The 21931-nt window shown below is 38.8% G+C and overlaps 1 protein-coding gene and 1 pseudogene across 1 annotated transcript; both read right to left on the reverse strand.

The window, feature by feature from the left end:
• Positions 1-5176: 5176 nt before the first annotated feature.
• On the reverse strand, positions 5177-6327 carry LOC118841440 (annotated as a pseudogene).
• Positions 6328-8251: 1924 nt separating this feature from the next.
• Positions 8252-20540, reverse strand: LOC118841444 (protein PXR1-like). The gene is made up of 3 exons (XM_036748851.1): positions 20449-20540; positions 19189-19223; positions 8252-9000 (listed from the first exon to the last, which is right to left on the reverse strand). Exons 1-3 carry the CDS (start codon positions 20538-20540, stop codon positions 8585-8587), a joined length of 543 nt encoding a protein of 180 aa, XP_036604746.1. The 3' UTR covers positions 8252-8584.
• Positions 20541-21931: the final 1391 nt, after the last annotated feature.

Raw genomic sequence — 21931 nt, forward strand, 5'->3', positions numbered from 1 at the left:
GGACTCACGATGGAGAATGCTATCTACATGCAGAGAAAGAACTACAAAGTTTGAATGCAGATTGAGGCACACTTCATGCTCGCCTTTTTTTTCTTCTCTTTTGTTTTTGTTTTTGGTTTTTTTGGGGGGGGGGGTTCTATTTCTTCTTTCTCATGATTCATTCCAATGGTCATAATTCTTCTCCACAACTTGACTAGTGTATAAATTAACTCAATGCGAAGTTATATGTGGTAGTTATATGAGATTCCATGCCATCTTGGAGAGGGAGGGGGGAGGAAGGGGAGAAAATCTGCAACTCAAAATTATGTAGAACTGTGTGTTGTAAACCAAATAAATAAATAAATAAAAGTAAAATTAAAAAAAAAAAAGAAGTATCAGAAAAGGAAAAACCCACAAGACATAAAACAAAGACAACAAAAAAGAGAAAATAGTATGCTTCGATCTGCATTTGGATTCCATAGGTCTTTCTCGGGATGTGGATAGCATTTTCCATCATGAGTCTTTTGGTTTTGTGTTAGATCGCTGTATTGCTGAAAAGAGCCAAGTCTATCAAAGTTGGTCATTGCACGATGTTGCTGTGGCTGTGTACAATGTTTTCTTGGTTCTGCTCACTTCATTCAGAATGAGTTCTGTAAATCTTTCCAGATTTTTCTGAAATCCCCCTGTTCATCATTTCTAATAGCACAATAGTATTCCACTGCATTCATATACCACAACTTGTTCAGTCATTTTCCCGTTGATGGTTATCCCCTTAATTTACAATTCTTGGCCACCACAAAAAAGAATTGCTATAATTATTTTTGTACATGTGGGTCCTTTTCCCCTTTTTATAATATCTTTGGGATACAGACCTAGTAGTGGTATTGTGGGATCAAAGGGTATGCACAGTTTGGTTGCCCTTTAGGCAAAGTTCCAAATTGCTCTCCAGAATGGTCGGATCAGTTCACAACTCTACCAGCAATGCATTAGTGTTCCAAATTTCCCACATGTCTAACATTTATCATTTTCCCTTTTTTTCCATATTAGCCAATGGGATACATCTAAGGGTACTGCAGAGTTGCTTTAATTTGCATTTTTCTAATCAACAGGAATTTGGAGCTTTTTAATGTAACTATAGATTTAATTTCCTCATTTGAAAACTGCCTGTTCATATGCTTTGACCATTTATCAATTGGGGAATAACTTGTATTCTTATAAATTTGACTCTGTCCTCTATATATTTTAGAAATGAGGCCTTTATTAGAGACACAGGCTACAAAAATTGTTTCTCAGCCTTTTGATTTTCTTCCAATCTTGGCTGCATTGGTTTTGTTTGTGCAAAAACTGAAAAAAAAATTGGAGTTTTCAACCAGTATGTTTCAATTTTCAAATTAGGCAATTCTAATTCTGCTCCATCTTAGCTCTGGTGCTTCCACCCATTGCTCTTAATTCTGCCTTCTGTAATTGTATCCAGAGAGACATTCAAATACTAGAAAACTAGCTAGTATGTCTCCCCTAAGGATTGTCTTGTTCTCAAAGGCTAACAATACACAGTTACTTCAACCAATCTTCATATGGCATAATCTCCAGTTTATTCGGGATCCTGATAATCTCTTCTAGATATGCCTCATTCTGTCAACATCTTTCCCAAAATGTGGCACCCACATTGTAACACAATATTTTAGATGTCTAACCAGGGAAAAGCACAATGTGACTAATATATACCTCATTTTGGATGCTATCTCTCTCTCTCTTAATGAAGGTTAAGTTTACAGGCAACTCTCTAAAATTGTAAATGACAGTTTGTAGTGGTAGCAGTTTCCTCAAGGGAAATATACCAATAAAATCACGAGCTTTTGTTTTTTAAGTGTATTATCATTTCTCTAGCTGTCAAATCACAATGCTGACAAATTTAACTTAAACTCCATGCTCTCACTTTGTTAGCGATCTTTTAATTGGTTTATTCAGAAGTTAATGAACATTGAAAAAAGCATAGCCATATACCAGGGATGGGGTACCTGTGGCCCCAAGGCTACATGTGGCCCTCTAAGTCAAGTGTGGCCCTTTGACTGAATCCAAACTACACAGAACATAGTTCTGTGGCCCTAAAAGGTCATATGTGGCCTCAAGGCCACAAGTTCCCCACCTCTGCCATATACAAAGTACAATGTAGAGGATTATAGTTCTACTATGTACTTAAAAAAGTATTTCCTACAATGTTTCTTCCAAAGTTGCCTTGCTTGTGTTTTCTTTTGTACTTTTTTCAGTTTTATTCTTTTTAATTTTTTTAAGAGACTGGGTCTCCCTATCCCACATAGACTAGAAGTGCCCAGGCCCACTGCTGATCAGAACAGAAATTTCCTTTTGGAATCAGGTGGCTCTTCCCATTTGTTAACTAAGGGGTTAGATGAGAGATGTTTTGATCTTCAAGAACAATTTCTAGCAGGAGAGCTAGCCTCAATCTTGGCTCTCAGGATATGTATACCATGCTTTTATATACAGGTGTGCTTTCATTTTGAATATATACATTCAACTGGTTGTCAAGCTAACCCCTTGATTAGTGCAATTCAGGGAGAACCTCTCCCTTATCCCTGAACATCCTTGAGGAAAAGCTATTTGTAGGACATGACCCTTTAATTGACCCCTGAAGCCATCGTCATTCCATGGGTGTGTGTATGAATGTGTACACACACACACACACACACACACACACACACACCACTACTACTGACCTCCTCTCCCAACACAAACCTACATATCCTGAGACCACCATCATCACCCATCATTTCACTCACGGCTGGGATGAAATAAACTATAAAGATAGATATGAGCAAAGGTAGAAGAAGAAGAAAGGACACAAGGAAGAATTTGACTAGAATGTAGAATAGGACAAGGGAGTAGCCTGGGATAAGCATTGGAAATCAGGTTGAAGTCAGCTTGCAAAAAGACTCTGAATGCTGCTGTATTTATATATAACTTGCTATGGCAATGGGAAGCCACTGAAGGCTTTTGAATAGAGAAATAACTATTCCATCAGAGCTTTAGCAAGATAGCTAAGGCAGAAGTATGAAGGACACGATGAAGAAGGATGAACTGATACCTTGGGGAACTCTGCCCAAAGTAAGGAAAGATGGGTAGGGCTGTCTGTAGCAATGTACCCAACATTCTCTAACCCTCAAAGGGCTTTTAGACTGGACCTTGACCTTGAAGCCTAAGCTCCTTTGGGAAAAGGATTGTTGGGGAGAAAAGATGCTAACTTAAAACTAAAATGACTTTTACCTGTGGCAAGTAAATTGTACATTCAGCTTGTATCTTTCTCAAATGGTTTCCAAGCATCTTGGAAATGTGCATTGCTTTCATTTTCTAAAGATGCTGAGTAGAGGGGATGAGGCAAGAGATTGCACATGTCTCGGGGCCTCTGACACATTTCCTCATTTTCTTCTTCCTTATACTTTTCCTTGAAGCACTGGCTTTCTGTACGTATATGTGGCTGTATGGATGTGTTTATACATATCCCTATACATATGAATACTTATATGTCTATGTGTGCATGCACGTATGTAGAAATCCAAATGCGCACACATAGCTAGGTATAGAGACTGGACTTGTGATTTAACTCATGTTAAATCATGTTAAACTCCCAATAGGGAATTTCCTGCATCAATGCAGATCAGCCCCTCTATAACTTAGTCTTAGAAAGCTGCCTAGGGCACTGAGAGCTTACCTGACTTACCCATGGTCACAATCTGTAAGTGTCTGAAGCAGGACTCAAACTCAGATCTTCCTGGTTCTAAGGACAGCTCTCCATCCACTACATCACACTGGCCTAGATTTATACAACTGCCTCGCCATATATCTACACCTATTTGTGAGTGTGTGTGTGTGTGTGTGTGTGTGTGTGTGTGTATAAGACATACTTTTTAATAGAACAGTCATTTCCCAACATAATACCTCACTAGACCATATTTTACAATATAAAAAATACGGGCAAAACCAGCTGCATTTGATGGCACATGTCCACATCTACATTCAGAGTATCTTAACTCCCTACCAAGAAGAGGAACATGTGCTTCATCATCTGTTCTCACGGGCCAAGACTGATCATTCTAATTAATCAGAATTTGTGTGACTTTCAAATATTTTTGTTTATATTATTATAATCACTGTCTGTATAAGTCTTATTCTAAAGGCACAAAGACCAATATTTTCTGTCTGTATATAACATATATGTATATAAATGTATGTATATACATACATATATAGGGTTTCAGTTCTTATTTATTAATATTATGTCAGTATAATATTAGTATATTATTATAGATTATCATCCATTCAGTTATTATTGTGTATAACATATAATGATGTGTAATATCATTATATATACTCTCAATCCAGTTCTTTTTATTATATATTCATTATATTTAATATATTTAATTTTATTGTATGGCAATCTATCATGTTAATATCATAAATATATTAATATTATACAAATACTTAGTATAATTAATATGTTAATGGAATAATCAATTAACATAATAAAATATTTACTATGCTGGTAATATATGTATATTGTGTATCTGTTTTTAAGTGGTAGCAAAGAGTTGAACACAAGTGGATGTCTGTGGATCAGGTTTCTTTAATCCCTTCACAATGTTAATGCCGCCTATGTTTCTAGGCTGATTCCGCATTACTCTGGCCACATCAGCTCTCTTCCTGGCCATTCATGATATTGCGTATGTATGACATCTTACTCAATCTCCTGCCTCTCCATCTTTTCCCCAGCTATCATCCCATGCCTACAATGGTCTTCTTCCTTTCTTGTACTTTTGCAGCTTCTAAACCCTTTCAAAGCTCTGCTTAGCCACCTCTTTCAAGAGGCTTTTCTTGATTCACCCAGTTGCTAGTGCCCCTTTCCAGCAGCTTCCCAAATAAATATTTTATATGAACTGAATATTTACTTATCTATGAACATCTTTTAATCCCCCAGTAGAACGTGTCTTCCCTAAGGGCAGGGACTATCATTCTTTTATATTTGTGCTCTCAGCACTGAACAGAGAGATTGGAACAAGTACTTAAATGCTTGCTGAAGGGCTGATGTTTTTGCAAACAGAAGATCCAAAAAACTCATAATCAAAGGAACCATGCAACCTGGAAAAAGTCACACACCACAGGGGTTGAGGAAATAGTTCTCAGCAGGTCAGGTGGTTTCTTGGTGCAAAGTCTCTAGAATATCTGCAGACACTTGAAGAAGCCTTAGTCCTTCTACCCACAAATTCTCTACCAAAATTAACTGGTCTTTCTGGGCTGCTTCCTTGTCCTTAATATGGGAAACCTGAACTGTAGTTTTGGCCTCTTCTATGTAATGAGAGCATATTTTTTCTAGACAAAATCAAACTCTTCCATTCTTTTCTGCTTGAAATTACTTCACCAAGAAGCACTTTCTCTCAGCATGTAAATTCATCTTCTCCAAGACATAATAACTTAAGGGCTATAAGCTGTCTCTAAGATGGCCCATTCCATCCAAAAGTTAAATTCCAGCTGTGTGGCCTTGAACTAGTCTCTTCACATCTCTGAGTCTTAATTTCCACATTCTGAAAAGCCATGCTCCTTTAAAAGGGAAATCTTCTTGTTCATCTGTTTGTCCAATGAAGGAAGTTGATCAACAAGGTTATCCATTGATATATAAACAGCACTATGTGGATTATAGATGGCAACGAATCCTGTTCTGAAAGCAGTCTGTGGTTATCATGAAGGCCATGGCAGGTGAACAGTTCATCATATTTTTTACAACTTGAAGTAGCCCTAATTTCATAACAATTAGTTTCTTCATTAAATGCTGATTTTACCCCTCTCCCTTCATTTCATAGAGACAGGGAATTGCTCAGATTGAGTATTGTATATATTGTTGGACAACTTCATGGAACTGGATGACTTTGCTTGGTTATTTTTCTTTGTCACAAAGGAAGGCTTGATTTGGAGGTCTGTACTCCCAGGCTGTGATTCAACAGATCTAAATGTGGAGCTAAAACATACACATCTGGCTCTGCTAACAGACATTCCTTCCACGCATGCTTCATGTACGCTGTTCTGGTGTTAATGGTACACCGAGCCCAAAGAAAAGCATTATAGTGAAAAGTGTGCTCCACATCCTCAGTAAATAAAGACTGGAGAGAAGAAAAGCACCCTCTGGAAGAAAGGAGTCCTCTGCTCCTGGGCCTTCATTTTTAAAGGTTTTGGTAAAATGAGGTTCTGCCAGGATTTTACAGCCATAAGTCTTTTTCCTGTACCTGAAAATCTTGTTGGCCTTAGGTGATGATCTTCGAATTTCCTTTCTTTCAACACTTCCATGTAGCTGCCTCATCAAAGCATTGCAAACACGAAAAATTTTCAACACTCACTGAAAATGGTACCCAAACTAAATGACAGTTGTCAAAATGGAAGAGACCCAGGGGCCATAGTTTAAGTAACCCCAGGTCTAAAGATCCCTTTTTATCTCTCCCAACCCTGGTGTTGAAGCCTAATACTTAAGTGCCAAAGAGTCCTCTCTTTCTCCAGGTAGCAGAATCATCTGAGTCCTCCTCTCCAAAAGCTGCACCCTCTCCCTGGGGCTCCTCCTCGAGGCTCCCCCACCCCACATGTCTGGAGGGTTAACCAGGAAGCTAACTCCTTCAATTTTAAAATGGGAATGATGATAGCATCAACCTAGCACCAACCTTCAAGGATTGTTTTAAGAATCAAATAATATATTTGTAAAGCATTTAATAGAGTGCCTGGTGTATGGTAAGCACTTAATAAATGTTTATTCCCTTTCTTTCCTTAATGTGGGAGTTCCATTGTCATTGTTAATGGAGAGAAGTCACTATGAAAATCTTGGCAAAATTGTTCCATCTTTATCTGTTTCTTAGACTCCTCTCATTTACTAAGCTAAAAGAGGGTAAAATATCTTAGTTAAGTAAGTGTTCATACTAGTGATGTCATGGATATTTAGAAGTACTGAACTAATTACAGATAGGAAACTTAAGCTCTGAAGTGTTTGAAATATCCAATATCAGTTGCAATGTAATATATTGAACATAGGTCATCTGTTCTCAATATTGGGAACTTCTATAATACCCCATAGCTTCTCTCTATTTGATGTTCAGATATACTATATTTTGTGTTTTTAGGTGCTTAAACATGAATGTGTTTAGGAACATGCTTCCACTCATAATGTAAACACAATTGTACAGTAATTCTATAAGCATTTTTGTAGTCCTACTGCAGTTAAAGATCTGTCAACATTTACATTTTCAAATCTTATTTCCAAAGACTCACAACTATAATAATTCAAGCTACTTTAGATATTTAAATGGGAAAATTATTCAAATGCATTTTATTTCATTTAGTCAATTTAGAATTCAGAAAAAAATTTAGAAGGAAAAAATACAAAATACTTGTAACAAATAATCATAGTCTAGTAAAATGAATTCCTACATGGTTCATGTCCAAAAATATATATCTCATTCTGTATCTTGAATCCAACACCTCTCTGTTGAGCAGTGAACAGCACAAACCATAATTGGTCCTCTGGAATCATGGTTGGCCATTAAATTAGGCACACATTTTTTTAAAAGATTACTTTATTTATTTTTAGTTTTCAACATTCATTTCCACAGGATTTTGAGTTACAAATTTTCTCCCCATCTCTCTCCTCACCCCTCACCCAAGATGGCATGTATTCTGAATACCTCTTTCTCCAGGCTGTCCTGCCTTCTATCACCCCACCCCCATTCCCTTCCCCCTTACTTTATTGTAGGGCAAGAGTGATTTCTACAGCCCATTTCCTGTATATCTTATTTCCTGGTTGCATTTAAAAGCAACTTTTAACATTTGTTTTTTTTTTATTTATTTTTTTTTTTGCTTAAGTATATGTTTTAATGGGTTTTGTTTTACTTTTGTTCAGTATTGTGGAGAGTAAGTTGGGGTGGCAGGGAGAGGAGAAGGATTTTTGCTTATTGAAAAATAATTTTTCCTGAATATCTTCTTTTAGTAGTTCTTTTAGTGCAGGGTCAAATTCCAAAACAAAATGATTACAATGAAGATATTTCATAGAGTTGCCTTTTTCCATGTACCACCATTATAATTCAAACAAGTTTTTTGTCTGCAGCAAGAACGTTCACTTTAATTAAAGTCTGAGACAACTAAGTTTTATTATTCAACACTTGATAGCATTCACTTGCAACTGCTGAAGATGTAGAATTTTCAAGTAAGTCGGCCTACAGCCCAACTAACCCTCTGCTTTCATGGGGGTATCTCTTTTGGAAATGCCTAGAATGTCTTCATATCTTATGCTTGATTTTCTTAAAAAATTTTATCACAAACTACAGTAATGAGGGAAGATGACAACAAGAATCCTGTAGTGTGGCATATAAGCAACTCAACATCATGTGGAATTCATCACTGTTGGCAGCAAGAGCAAAATGCCACAGAAGTGATGCTAATGACACACATTTCTTGGTTCCTTTTTCTGTCAACTGAGGCCCTTTTGTGGTTACTTCTCCTTTAGTAACTATGACATTCAGCTATGATTCTGCAGTAACAAGGTGGATTAAAAGAAAACTACTTTTTAGTCAGAATTTGAACTTTCATTTGACTTAGATTTGTGCTTTTTTTTCTTTTTCTTTTTCTTCTCCTTTTTCCTCTTCTTATGTTTCTCCTTCTTCTTCTTTCTCTTGTGCTTCTCCTTACATTCTGAGGAGCTAGAAGTACTGCCATCTTCATCGGAGGTAGAATCCTCTAGTAGCTTCTTTAACTGTTGTATCCTCACATCTTTTTCATGACGCTTATTCTCCCTTATAATGTCGTACATGGGATCTTCATGTGCAAGGACTCGAGGTGCTGCAGCTGCTGCCTCTGCTGCGCGTCCCGCCGGCACCGCTTCTGCTCCTGGCGCCGCTGCTGCTCCAGCTCGGCCGTCTCCCGGGCCCGCTTGGGGGGCGGAGGCATGGCCGGGCCGGGCCGGGCTGGGCCGAGGCTCCCCGCCTAGGCCAGGGGGAGGGGGCGCTTAACATTTGTTTTTAAAATTTTGAGTTCCAAATTCTCTCCCTTCTTCCCTCCCCACTGACACTCACTGAGAAGGCAAGCAATTCCATATAGGTTATACATGTATCATTATGCAAAATATTTCCATAATAGTCATGTTATGAAAGATTAACTATATTTCCCTCCATCCTATCCCGCGCCCCCATTTATTCTGTTTTCTCCTTTGACCCTGTCCTTTTTCAAAAGTGTTTGCTTCTGACTACCCTCTCCCTCAATCTGCCCTCCCTTCTATCATCTCCCTGCTCTTATCTCCTTCCTTCCTACTTTCCTGTAGGGTAAGATTCCCAATTAAGTGTGTATGTTATTCCCTCCTTAAGCTTAATCATTCTCTTTCACCTCCCCCCTCTTCCATTCCATTATAACAGCTTCTTCTTGCCTCTTCTATGTGAGATAATTTGCCCTATTCTTTCTCTCCTTTTCTCCCTCTTCCAATATATTCCATTCTCACCCCTTAATTTTATTTTTCATACCATAATTTCATATTCAACTCACCATGTGCCCTCTGTCTATATAGATGTATATTCCCTTCAACTCCCCTAATATTGAGAAAGTTCTCATGAGTTCCAAATATAATCTTTCCACATAGGAATGAAAACAGCTCAACTTTACTAAATCCCTTATGATTTCTCTTTCTTTTTACCTTTTCATGCTTCTCTTGATTCTTGTATTTGAAACTTAAATTTTCTATTCAGCTCTGGTAATTTCATCAAGAATGCTTGAAAGTACTCTATTTCATTGAATATTCATTTTTCCCCCCGAAGTATTATACTTAGTTTTCCTGGGTAGGTGATTCTTGGTTTTAGTCCTAGCTCTTTTGACCTCTAGAATATCATATTTCAGGTTCTTCTATCCTTTAATATAGAAGCTGCTAAATCTCATGTTATCCTGATTGTTTCCACAATACTTAAATTGTTTCTGTCTGGCTACTTGCAATATTTTCTACTTGACCTGGGAACTCTGGAATTTGGCTACAATATACCTAGGAGTTTTCCTTTTGGATCTTTTTCAACAGGTGATGAGTGGATCCTTTTTTGGATCTTTTTCAAGAGGCAATGGGTGGGTCTTTCCATTTCTATTTTAACCTTTGGTTCTAGAATATCAGGGAAGTTTTCCTTGATAATCTCTTCAAAGATGATATTTATGCTCTTCTTTTTGATCATCGATTTCAGGTAGTCCAATAATTTTTAAATTATCTTTCTTGGATCTATTTTCCCAGTCAGTGGTATTTCCAATGAGATATTTCACATTGTCTTCTACTTTTTCATTATTTTGGTCCTGTTTTATAGTTTCTTGATTTCTCATAAATTAGCACCCATTTGCTTCATTCTAATTTTTAAGGAATACTTTTCTTCATTGAGCTTTTGGACCTCCTTTTCCATTTGGCCAATTCTGCTTTTCAAGGCATTCTTCTCCTCATTGGCTTTTTGGACCTGTTTTGCCATTTGAGTTAGTCTATTTTTTAAGGTGTTATTTTCTTCGATATTTAGTTGGGTCTCCTTTAGCAAGCTGTTGACTCTTTTTTCATGGTTTTCTTGCACCACTCTCATTTCTTTTCCCAATTTTCCTCTACTTCTCTTACTTGATTTTCTAAATCCTTTTTGAGCTCTTCCATGGCCTGTGACCAATTTATATTTTTTTCTTGGAGGCCTTGGATGTATGATCTTTGACTTTGTTGTCTTCTTCTGGCTGTATGTTTTGATCTTCTTTGTCACCAAAGTAAGATTCTATAGTCTGAGTGTTTTTATGTTGTCTGCTCCTTTTCCCTGCCAATTACTTGACCTTTGAGCTCTTTGTCAAGGTATGACTCTGCTTCCAGAGTGCAGAGTGCTCTGTCCCAAGCTTCAGGTGTTTTGTGTAACTGTTTTCAGAGTTACTTCTAGGCACCTATAAATTTTCAATTCTTCTGAGGTGGTATGATTCAAGGAGAGGTATTTACTCCTCCCCTGGGTTGTGCTCTGATCTGTGGGTGACCTTAAGCACTCCTTTTTACCTTGGAACTGCAAGGAGGAATCCTCCTGCACAGCCACCAGAAGCTCTGCCACATCAGCACTCTTCCTCACCCCCAAGACTGCCACCCAGGACTGAGACCCAGATCCAAGCATGGTAAAGCAAGAGAATCCTGCCTTAGTGCCACCAAAGTGATCCCTGTACTTCCACTCTGATCAGTCTGGAGCTTTGGAAGCAGCACTGCTGCCACTGCTGAAGTCACCTCCTCTGCCTGGGTCTAGGGCCAGATCGTGCTCTTCTCTCACTCAGTCCAACAGTTTTCCTACTGACCTACTAAGTTGTCTTTGGCGTTTTGGGGTTGAGAACTCTGGAAACTGCTGCAGCTGCCAGTGATTCGATGCCCTGAGGCCTGCTCTGCCTGATCGGCTCAGGGCTGGTCTGTGCTGGTGGTACCCTTGCTGGGCTGCACTGTGGTCCCAGCAAGGTGCAATAGATCCCTCCCTCTGACCTTCCAGGCTATCTTGTTTTGGATACTTCTTTCACTCTGTGATTTTTGTGGGTTCTGTAACTCTAGAATTTGTTTAGGGTCACTTTTTTTACAAGTATTTGGTGGAATTTGGTGGAGCCCAAACAAGTCCCTGCTTTTACTCTGCCATCTTGGTTCTGTCTCTAGGCATACATTCTAAATCTTTCAAAGTTAATTAACTTTGCTATGTTGTTATTACATACATCATTCTGATTTTTTTTTTACTTTGTTCAGTTCATACAAGCCTTGTCAGGCTTTTTTTTTTTTAACCTACCCTTTTTGTTCTTAAAAAAAACAGTTAAATAAATTTTTATTTTAATTTCTTCTGCCATTTTTCAAAAGATGGGTCCCCTAGTAGAATCTAGATCTTTGTCATCACAAAAAGACCTGTTGTAAAAAAAAAATACACATTAAAATGAAGATAAGCAAAAACTTGTTTGGATTTTTTTTACATTGGTCACGAACATATCACTTTGAGAAAGTTTTCCTTTTCACATATCTAATATTTCTTAGATGTGAGAAAAGGAGCATTTTTTGGACAAAGCATATCTAATTCTGAATCTTCTCCTCAGTGAAGCCCTACATGTCAGCCTCTCAGGATTAGAAGCATTTTAAGAGGTTGTTCTGGAGGGGATACTAGCTTTCTTCTGGTTTAATGTTCTTATTTTGAAATGAAGAAACTGAGAACTCTGGTATCCAATAAGCAGTTATGCACAACAAATCTACTCATTTTACTTCTATCTTTCTCATATCCTGGCCACCTCATCATGTCACCAGACAAAAAAATAATGGTTTCATTGAGTTGCCTTTAACAATTATGTTACTCAGCAATAGTTTCATTTAAAAATTAGAGTGGAAAGCTTAGGGTAGTAAACTCATGTCAGAGCAGAGAAGCAGAGTCATGACTGAACAAACATATTTTGAAGGGCATATACTTGGAGGTTAACATGGCATAACGTAAAGGACATTAAATTTAGAGTCAGAGAAAATTGGTTCAAATTACATCCCTGCCACTTAGTATCTGTATGACTTTGGGCAAGGCACTTAACTTCTTTGTGCCTTAGTTTCCTGATCTGTAAAATGAAACGGCTGGTATTGATAGCCACAAAGGTCCCTTTATACTCTAAATATGGGATTGTATGAAATTTCCAATCAGCAGGTTGTGAATTTAGGCTTTTATGCCATATTTTGTGCAGGCTCCTTTCAAAGAACACTTTAGTGAATGCCCAAGATGTGGAACCTTCCTTTTTCTGTTTGCTGGAAAAATTGGACTCTAAAAAAACCCCAAAACTAGCAATGATGAAAAAACAACTTCCTGTTGGTTCCAATTGGGCTCCCAAACATTTAGAAGCTTCAAATTGCCTTGTAGTCAATTCACCCCATTGTTATAAGCCATTGAGGTTAGTACAATTCTCTCATCCACAGTGGGTGAGCTCATACATGTTACAAGCTGCAACCCTTGCTCTTTTATGGGACTAAAAAGCCCCCCTTTGCCCTGGAGCTTCCTGGCTTGATATCAAGTGGTTGTTTGGTTCATAGTCTAACTATTGGAACTATGAGCTCATATGGTTGTGGAAAAAGGAGAAGTAAGATTCTTGAGGGTACTGCTGGACTGTCACAAGTTATACCAGGAGACATTCTGGGATTCTGGGGTCCTCAATGGCAACAGGACACCTAATTTTTATTAATTCACTCCTTCCTTTGATAAACATTTATTAATTACCTAGTGTCAGACAATTACTAGCTGCTGGCCCTGGATAAATCATGTTATCTCTGTCTGCCTTAGTAGCCTCAGTTGTAAAATGTGAATAATAATAGTATCTCTCCCCCAGGTTTCTTGTGAGGATCAAAAGAAATAAAATGTGTAAAGTATGTAATACAGCGCCCGACACATAGTAGGGACTTAACGACTTTGCTGCAACATGTGATGGTTTTATAAGCATTCTTTTTCCAACACCCCTGCATGGTAGGTGGAAGAATGTGAGTTCCTTAAGAACATGGACTGGACTTCTGGAGGTGGAGTCAAGATGGCAGCATAGAAAAAGTGCTCAGCTGAGCTCTCCCAACATTCCTCTCCAAACACCAAATCAAATTCTGGAATGACAGAACCAACAAACACTCAGTGAGACATTATTCCAACCCAAGACAACATAAGAGGCTGGAAAGAGAGATCTGTGACAAGGGGGAAGAGGCTGACCCAGAGCTTGTGTGGATAAAACACCAGTGGTGAGACAAAGTAGTAGTGACAGAAGCAAAAGTTTGGGGAATTCTTACATTGGAGAAGGTAAGTGGACCTTGCAGTTAGTTGGAAAGAGACTGCAGGGGATTCGTGCTAGCACTGGACACAGAATCAGACGCTGTTTGATGACTCTATTTATTGTCCGTATGTACTTCTTGGTCATAGTTCAAAGGCAGGGAGGAACACATTTGTTCAAGAGAGAGTGGAAGCTCTGAGGGGTATTATCACTTCTTATACCAAGAAGGCCCTGAGGAACAGTATCACTTTTGGTATTATTTTTTCTAGCTCTGTAAACTATTTTTATTTTGGTAATTGTATTGGTATAGTATTGAATAAGTAAAATAATTTAGGTAGAATTGTCATTTTTTTATATTGGCTTGCCCTACTCATTAGCAATTAATATTTCTCCAATCATTTAGCTCTGGCTTTATTTGTGTGAAAAGTCTTTTTTAATTGTGCCTTGGCAGGTAAAGTCCCAATTATTTACATTGTCTGCAGTTGTTTTAAATGGGGTTTCTCTTTCTATCTCTTCCATCTGGATTTTGTTGGTAACATGCAGAAATGCTGATGATTTATGTGGATTTATTTTACATACTGTAACTTTGTTGAAGTTGTTAATTATTTCAACTATTTCTTTTATTTGATTCTCTAGGATTCTCTAAGTATAGCATTATATCATCTACAATAATAACAAAATTCCCCCAGAAAAACAAAAGATCAAGAATATAAAGGGAATCAATGAAGAAAATATATGTGAACAAAGGTGACCTGGCAGTACCAGATCTCAAACTGTATTCCAAAGTGGTAATCATCAAAAGTCATCAATCTGATATGGTGTAGCCAGAATGGCCTTTGTTTTCTTTGAATGACTCAGCTTACCTCATTGAGCCTCTGGACACTGTGGCTTGCTCTTCCGGGGCAGGAAGCCCAAAGAGCATTCCAGGAAGCAGACAACTTCCTGTGTGATGAGTCATGGGGCTGGCTGAGGGGAGGTGTTAACGGCCACGCTAGGGGGAGGGGCCAAGTCAAGAACCAATCGGCCCTGGTCGTTCAGGCGGTGCTTGATGATGTTAAAAAACTCTATAAGAGGGGAGAGGACAGCTTGAAGATCCTCTTTTCCTTTTCCGGTTGGAGCCAGAGACAGTTACAGCGACAGTTACAGCGACAGTTACAGCGACAGTTACAGCTACAGTTACAGCCACAGCCACAGCTGAAGCAGGAGCTGCCAGTAGCAGAGCTGACCTACGGGAGGAAGCTGAACAAAGACTTCAGTCCAGTGGGTAATCTTATTACCATAGAGGGGGAAACATGATTTTGCTTTACGCAATCATGCTTCTCTGTAGCCTCCTGGTTACTCTTTCAAGGCGTACTTATTGGGCCTGGAAGCTTTTGATCAATATATCAAAATGGGGTTGCTGGTTCATGGGTTGGTTACTGTGGAGCCTAAATAAATGTTTTGATTCTTCTACCTTCTACTTTGAGAGTTTCTTATATCCGGCGATTCCGAACGTTTCAGACATGTTTATGATCCTCTTTGAGATTATAAACTCTGCCCTCCTAATACATTTGGCGACCAGGATGGGATCGCTAGGTATAAGATCTCTATTTAGAAGCAGAACAATTCCAGAGGAAGAGATGAATATCCCAGGATGGGAGGATCCATTTTATTCCTCCCTAGCAAAAGAATTGGCTAAAAAAGCTGGACCCTGTGAAAACTGGGAACCAAGGCTACGGAGAGGAGATCCTAGGGATTTGGAAAAGTGTTTACGAGAAGTTGGAATTAAGTCAGGGGCATCACTATCTAGGCAAAGCTGGATAGTGTTATCAGCCTACCGGTTAGTATACGAAAGATTGAGATTAAGTGAAAGACATGGGGGCACTCCTACCCCACAGGAAGAAGGGGAATCTCAGATAGCAGGAGACCAAACTGACTCAAATGAGAACTTTTCTATTAATGTGGCTAAGAGCAACAGGAGACCAAAAAAGCCCAGAGTGCATTTCAACCCAGCCCAGAAAGAGCCTGACTGCCTGCTTCGTCCTAGCCATGGTGGCAGAGGAAGTGAGTGGGGAGAGAATGAGACAATGTTAGGGGCTGAGGCACAAAACACTACTGGGGTTCAGGATGTGCCTCACACAGAGCATAGGAGATGGTTAAATGATCAGACAAGGGCTCGACCCATACAAAGGAGGAAGACAGAAACCCGAGGTGAAGATTCAGTTACAAGGGAAATTCAGGAAGATTTCTCACCGCAAGAGGTCACAGATATTTTGAGTAGATTCAGCCAAAGAATAGGAGAACCATTGATATCTTGGATGGTAAGACTCAGTGATCAAGGGGCCAGTGGAATATCAGTAGATAGGACAGACTGCATGAGATTCATAGGTATCAGCCATGATCCTCTAGTTCAACAAGCTTTTAGGGAACATCATCAGCAAGGAGATGGTGATAGCAGGACTACTCTGTTGGCATTAGCCGCTGTGGGATGCAATAAGAGATATGCTACTGATTCTATGTGGCCCACTGAGCACAGACCCTGGTATTCACTTAGAGATTGTATCATGAGACTAAAGGAGGAGGTAATGAAGACTGCCATTATGATAGGAACTGCAGACAAATATTACAATGATCCAATGGAACTGCCTCATAGGAATTTAATAATTAGGACAGCTCCCCCTGCTTATAAACAACTAATTTTGAATTTATTACTTGGAGAAGTAGGGAGCCGTCTTACAACAGTGATAAATAAGATTTTACAGTTACATGACTTAGGTGACTGGGGAAGGGATAGATCTCCTCGAGAGAGAAGGGTGAATAACCAGCAAACTTGGCGCCAAAGGAGAGTAACAAGGAAAGAAATGTTTACTGCTTTATTGAGAGCAGGGGTAGGTTTTGAAATGATAGATGGAATTCCAACCAATGAATTATACAGAATGTATAGAGGACTTGATAACACGAGAAATAGGGAAATAAGAACTGCTCCTGCAAGCCCACAAGCCACTCAGACTGAAGGTGACCTTGTGTGATTAACGGATGAAAACTTGTACATTTGGGGAAAGGCTGGGAGGACAATCTTAGTCTCTATCTAGGGTGGGATCCTCTTGGCTTCCTCATTATGTTCCTTTTGAAAAGAAACATTTCCCACCTGAGTTTGGCTCTGATGTTGGATCTTTGCATAACTGAAATCTCAACCAAACTTGAGATGATTTTATTTGAAGAATTATAGTCCATACTTGTCTATTCTTTTTGTCCTTTGTTTTGGCTAACCTTGTTGCTAGTTTTGTTTCCTTCAGGCTTAAGCACCCTGCACTTTCCGGTGACTGCCTAAGCATGTAGCATTCTTGGAATTCCTGCCAGCTCGTTAAAGAAATGACCTCTGGAATGGGACTTTTTGGGGGCAGGGCCATCTCTACATCCAATTTCAGCATGAAGAAGCTATGGAAAATGAGACCTTCACCCCTCACCCCAAGATTTTGAGCCCCAATCGTTCAAGGGGGGTGGAAATGATGATAGTGTTCTGTTTACTTATTTTGTGTTATCCTTGCTGTGTTGTTTTATTGTTATGATATTATTGATCCTATGTAATGGATACAAGGATTTAGGGGTGGACATTTGAATTATTAATAATTATTTTGGGGATGATTGATTGAAGAGATTATCTTGCTGGGACCTAGGGGTGGATCACATTTGAATCGTAAACCAATATTTAGGAATGTCACCAAATGATATGTTTTGCTTTATAATGAATGATATGTTTTAGTTTCCTTTGTAATTGGATCACAATGTATGTTCTAGGATACATGGCTGATTAGATTATGTATCCTATAACAAGGGGTGGAGTGTAGCCAGAATGGCCTTTGTTTTCTTTGAATGACTCAGCTTACCTCATTGAGCCTCTGGACACTGTGGCTTGCTCTTCCGGGGCAGGAAGCCCAAAGAGCATTCCAGGAAGCAGACAACTTCCTGTGTGATGAGTCATGGGGCTGGCTGAGGGGAGGTGTTAACGGCCACGCTAGGGGGAGGGGCCAAGTCAAGAACCAATCGGCCCTGGTCGTTCAGGCGGTGCTTGATGATGTTAAAAAACTCTATAAGAGGGGAGAGGACAGCTTGAAGATCCTCTTTTCCTTTTCCGGTTGGAGCCAGAGACAGTTACAGCGACAGTTACAGCGACAGTTACAGCGACAGTTACAGCGACAGTTACAGCTACAGTTACAGCCACAGCCACAGCTGAAGCAGGAGCTGCCAGTAGCAGAGCTGACCTACGGGAGGAAGCTGAACAAAGACTTCAGTCCAGTGGGTAATCTTATTACCATAGAGGGGGAAACATGATTTTGCTTTACGCAATCATGCTTCTCTGTAGCCTCCTGGTTACTCTTTCAAGGCGTACTTATTGGGCCTGGAAGCTTTTGATCAATATATCAAAATGGGGTTGCTGGTTCATGGGTTGGTTACTGTGGAGCCTAAATAAATGTTTTGATTCTTCTACCTTCTACTTTGAGAGTTTCTTATATCCGGCGATTCCGAACGTTTCAGACATGTTTATGATCCTCTTTGAGATTATAAACTCTGCCCTCCTAATACATATGGCCAAGAAATTGAGTGTCAGGTCAATGGAATAGATTAATTGCACAATACATAGTAATAAATGACCATAGAAACCTAATGTCTGACAAGCACAAAGATTCAAGATTTTGGGACAAGAAATCACTATTTGACAAAAATTGCTGGGGAAACTGGACAGCAGTTTGGCAGAAACTAGGTATAGACCAACAAGCATCTTACACTGTATACCAACATACGGTCAAATGCATACATGATTTAGATATAAAGGATGATATCATAAACAAATTTGGAGAGCATGGTATAATTTACCTGTTGAATTTATGGATAAGGAAAGGATTTATGACCAAACAAGAAATAAAAAGCATTATGAGGTATAAAATGGATATTTTTATTACATTAAATTATTTTTTTTGCAGAAAAAAACTAATGCACTCAAGATTATAAGCAAGGTAGGAAACTGGAAAGAATTTACAGCAAGTTTTACTGATAAACACCTCATTTCTCAATATATATAGAACTGAGTCAAAGTGATAAGAATACAAGTCATTCCCCATTTGATAAATCATGAAAGGATATGAACAAGCAGTATGCAGAAGATGAAATTAAATCTATATATACTCAGATGAAAAATTCTCTAAGTCACTATTGGTTAGAGAAATACAAATTAAAATAAGTCTGAGATACCAACTCACACCAATCAGATTGACTCACATGAAAGAGAAGGAAAATGACAAATACTGGAAGGGATGTGGAAAGCTTGAGACTGATGCACTGTTTGTGGAGTTGTGAACTGATCCAACCATTCTGGAGAACAATTTTGGAACTATGCCTAAAGGGCTATAAAATTGTGCATACCTTCTGAATTAGCAATGTCCCTATTAGGTCTGTATCTGAAAGAGTTAAGAGAAAGTGGAAAATGACCTATTTATACAAACATATTTTAGGAGCTCTTTTTGTGATGGCAAGGAATTGAAAATTAAGAGGATATCCGTCAATTGGGGAATGGCTTAACAAGTTATGGTATAGGACTGTAATGGAATATTATTATGTGCAGGATGGTTTCAGACAAAAAACAAACCTAGAAAGACATATCAACTTCTGCAAAGTGAGCAAAACCAGGAGAATGTTGTGCATAGTAACAGTAATATTATAAGGATGATCAATTGTGAAAGACTTAACTACTCTGATCAAGACAATGATCCAAGAGAATTCCAAAGGACCCAAGATAAAAAATGCTATCTACCTCCAGGGAGAGAGAGAACTGATAAACTCTGAATGCAGTTGGAGCATACTTTTTTTTACTCTATTTTTTAAAATTTGATTTTATTTTTTTTATTTAGCAACATGGCTAATATGGAAATACATTTTTCATGACTTTGTATGTAGTATCAATATAAAATTTCTTGCCCTTTAAATGTGGGGGTGGCAGTGGCAGGAGGCAGGGAGAGAATTTGCAACTCTATTAAAAAAAGATTGTTAAACATTTTTCCATGTAATTGGGAAATATTTAATGCAATAAATAAAAATAAATTTAAAAAGAACAGGTACTTCCCCCTCCCCCACTTTGTTTCCCTGGTTCATACATATTACAGTGTCTTATACATATTAGAATTTAGTAGATAAAAAACTAAGGACCCCCAATGTGAATATAGTCATAGTGCTAGCAAATGAAATTCAGAAAGACAGTGGGTTGCCCAGAAAGGAGCTCTAGTTTTGAAGTCAGAGATCCCAGATTCAAATCCCCACCCTGTCACTTGCTACCTGTGTTTTGTTTAAGCATTTTGGGCCCAAGTGTTCTTAGCTATAAAATGAGGTGGTTGGACTAGAAGACATCTACAGTCCCTTCTACAATCCTATGAACCCTATGAACTATATCACAGGAAAGTCAAGGACAATCCATGGTCTAAAACTTCATTGAAGTTGGTTTGGATGGGAAAGGATGTGACCAACAGCTAAATCACATTATGTTACACTAAACACGTGCTCTGTTGTGTAACTTTTTAATGGCCTATTCATGCCAGATTCCCTTTCCACATTCCTTTTGCCTTTAATAGTCAACTTTATTAATAGGCAGAATCAAGACATCAGGCTCTCTGCAATCTGATCCCAATTTACCTTTCCCACTTTATTTTTAATTGTACTTCATATGAATCTTCAGCTTTAACCACCTTCATCCCCTTATCCTCCTCTGCACAAACCTTCTGCATTCCTACCCTTAGCCTTTTGTTCACCACAATTAAGCATGTCTATAGTGCACTTCCCTCCTTCACCTATCAAAATTCCATTCATCTTTCAAGGTTCATACACTACTTCCTACAGAAACTTTCCCTGATCACATCAGTCTATAATTACCTATCACCCCTAGGAACATCTTAAGTACTTGTAGTATATTCCATTCATTGACTTGTGCTGTTATTCTTTCATTCATTCACTCATTCATCAAATATTTAAGGCAATGTACTGTTAGACATCAAGGGTGTTCCTAGCTGATGTGGCAGTTACAATCTGGCAGAGGTCATAAGATAAAACACAACTCTAAAGCCAATAAGAACGTGGTAAAGCCCTGAGTACAGTGTGCTGAAATTGAGATTATTATCTTAGCAGTAGTATATCATGTTTCTGAAGCACCTCACCTGATATTAATAATAATAGCTAACATTTATATAACACTTACTATGTCCAGCTACTATCTCACTGGATCCTCTTGGAATGCCAGGAGCTAGGTGCTATTATCCCTATTACATAGATAAAGAAACTGAAACAAAGGAAGCCTAAGTGACTTGCCCTGGGACACACAATAAGCAAGTCTGAATGAAGATTTAACCATGGTATTCCTGAATCCAGGTCCAAGGCTCTATCCATAGCACCACTCACTGCTTCAAGGTTTATGAAACATTTTTCTCAACAGACCTTCTAGATCAGGCCATACAAATAATATTGTCTTTTTTTTAAGAGAAGAAGACACTAATGCCCAGAGAGGCCCAATCAAAGAAGGTACTGTACTCTATGAGTAAAGCAGAATTGCAGTAGCCCAAAAGACATGTGAAATGAGGAAATTTGGAGCCATCTCCACTCCAAATGTTCATGTGGACTATTTGTCCCTAACCTGTGACAGAGCCTTCTGGGCTCATACTGGTCTGATCAGCCACAGTCAAACACACTGTACCTTGACTCCAACATTGTGATGTCATTTTGGTCCTCTGAGAATGAAGGACAGCAACCAACCAACCAATTGGATTAGAATTGATTATTTAAAAAAAACAACTTAAGTTTTATTTATTCATCTTAGTTTGAATACTTGAAAAGACTGATGGTTTCACCAGTGTGGCCACTCTTTCTACAAAAGCAGATTAAAACCTTAGGAATAGGGGCAGAGCCAAGATGGCAGCTGGAAAGTGAGGACTTGCGTGAGTTCCTCCCCCCACTCCAGGTACCTCCAAAAACATATTCAAAATGGCTCTGAACAAATTCTAGAACTGCAGAACCCATGAAAAAGCAGAGGGAAACAGGGCTCCAGCCCAGGACAGCCTGGACGATCACTGGGTAAGGTCTATCACACCGAGCTGGGAGCGGAGGGGAACAAAGCCCAGAGTGAGCC

The sequence above is a fragment of the Trichosurus vulpecula genome, chromosome 3 (assembly GCF_011100635.1).
Source record: "Trichosurus vulpecula isolate mTriVul1 chromosome 3, mTriVul1.pri, whole genome shotgun sequence".
Lineage (NCBI taxonomy): Eukaryota > Metazoa > Chordata > Mammalia > Diprotodontia > Phalangeridae > Trichosurus > Trichosurus vulpecula.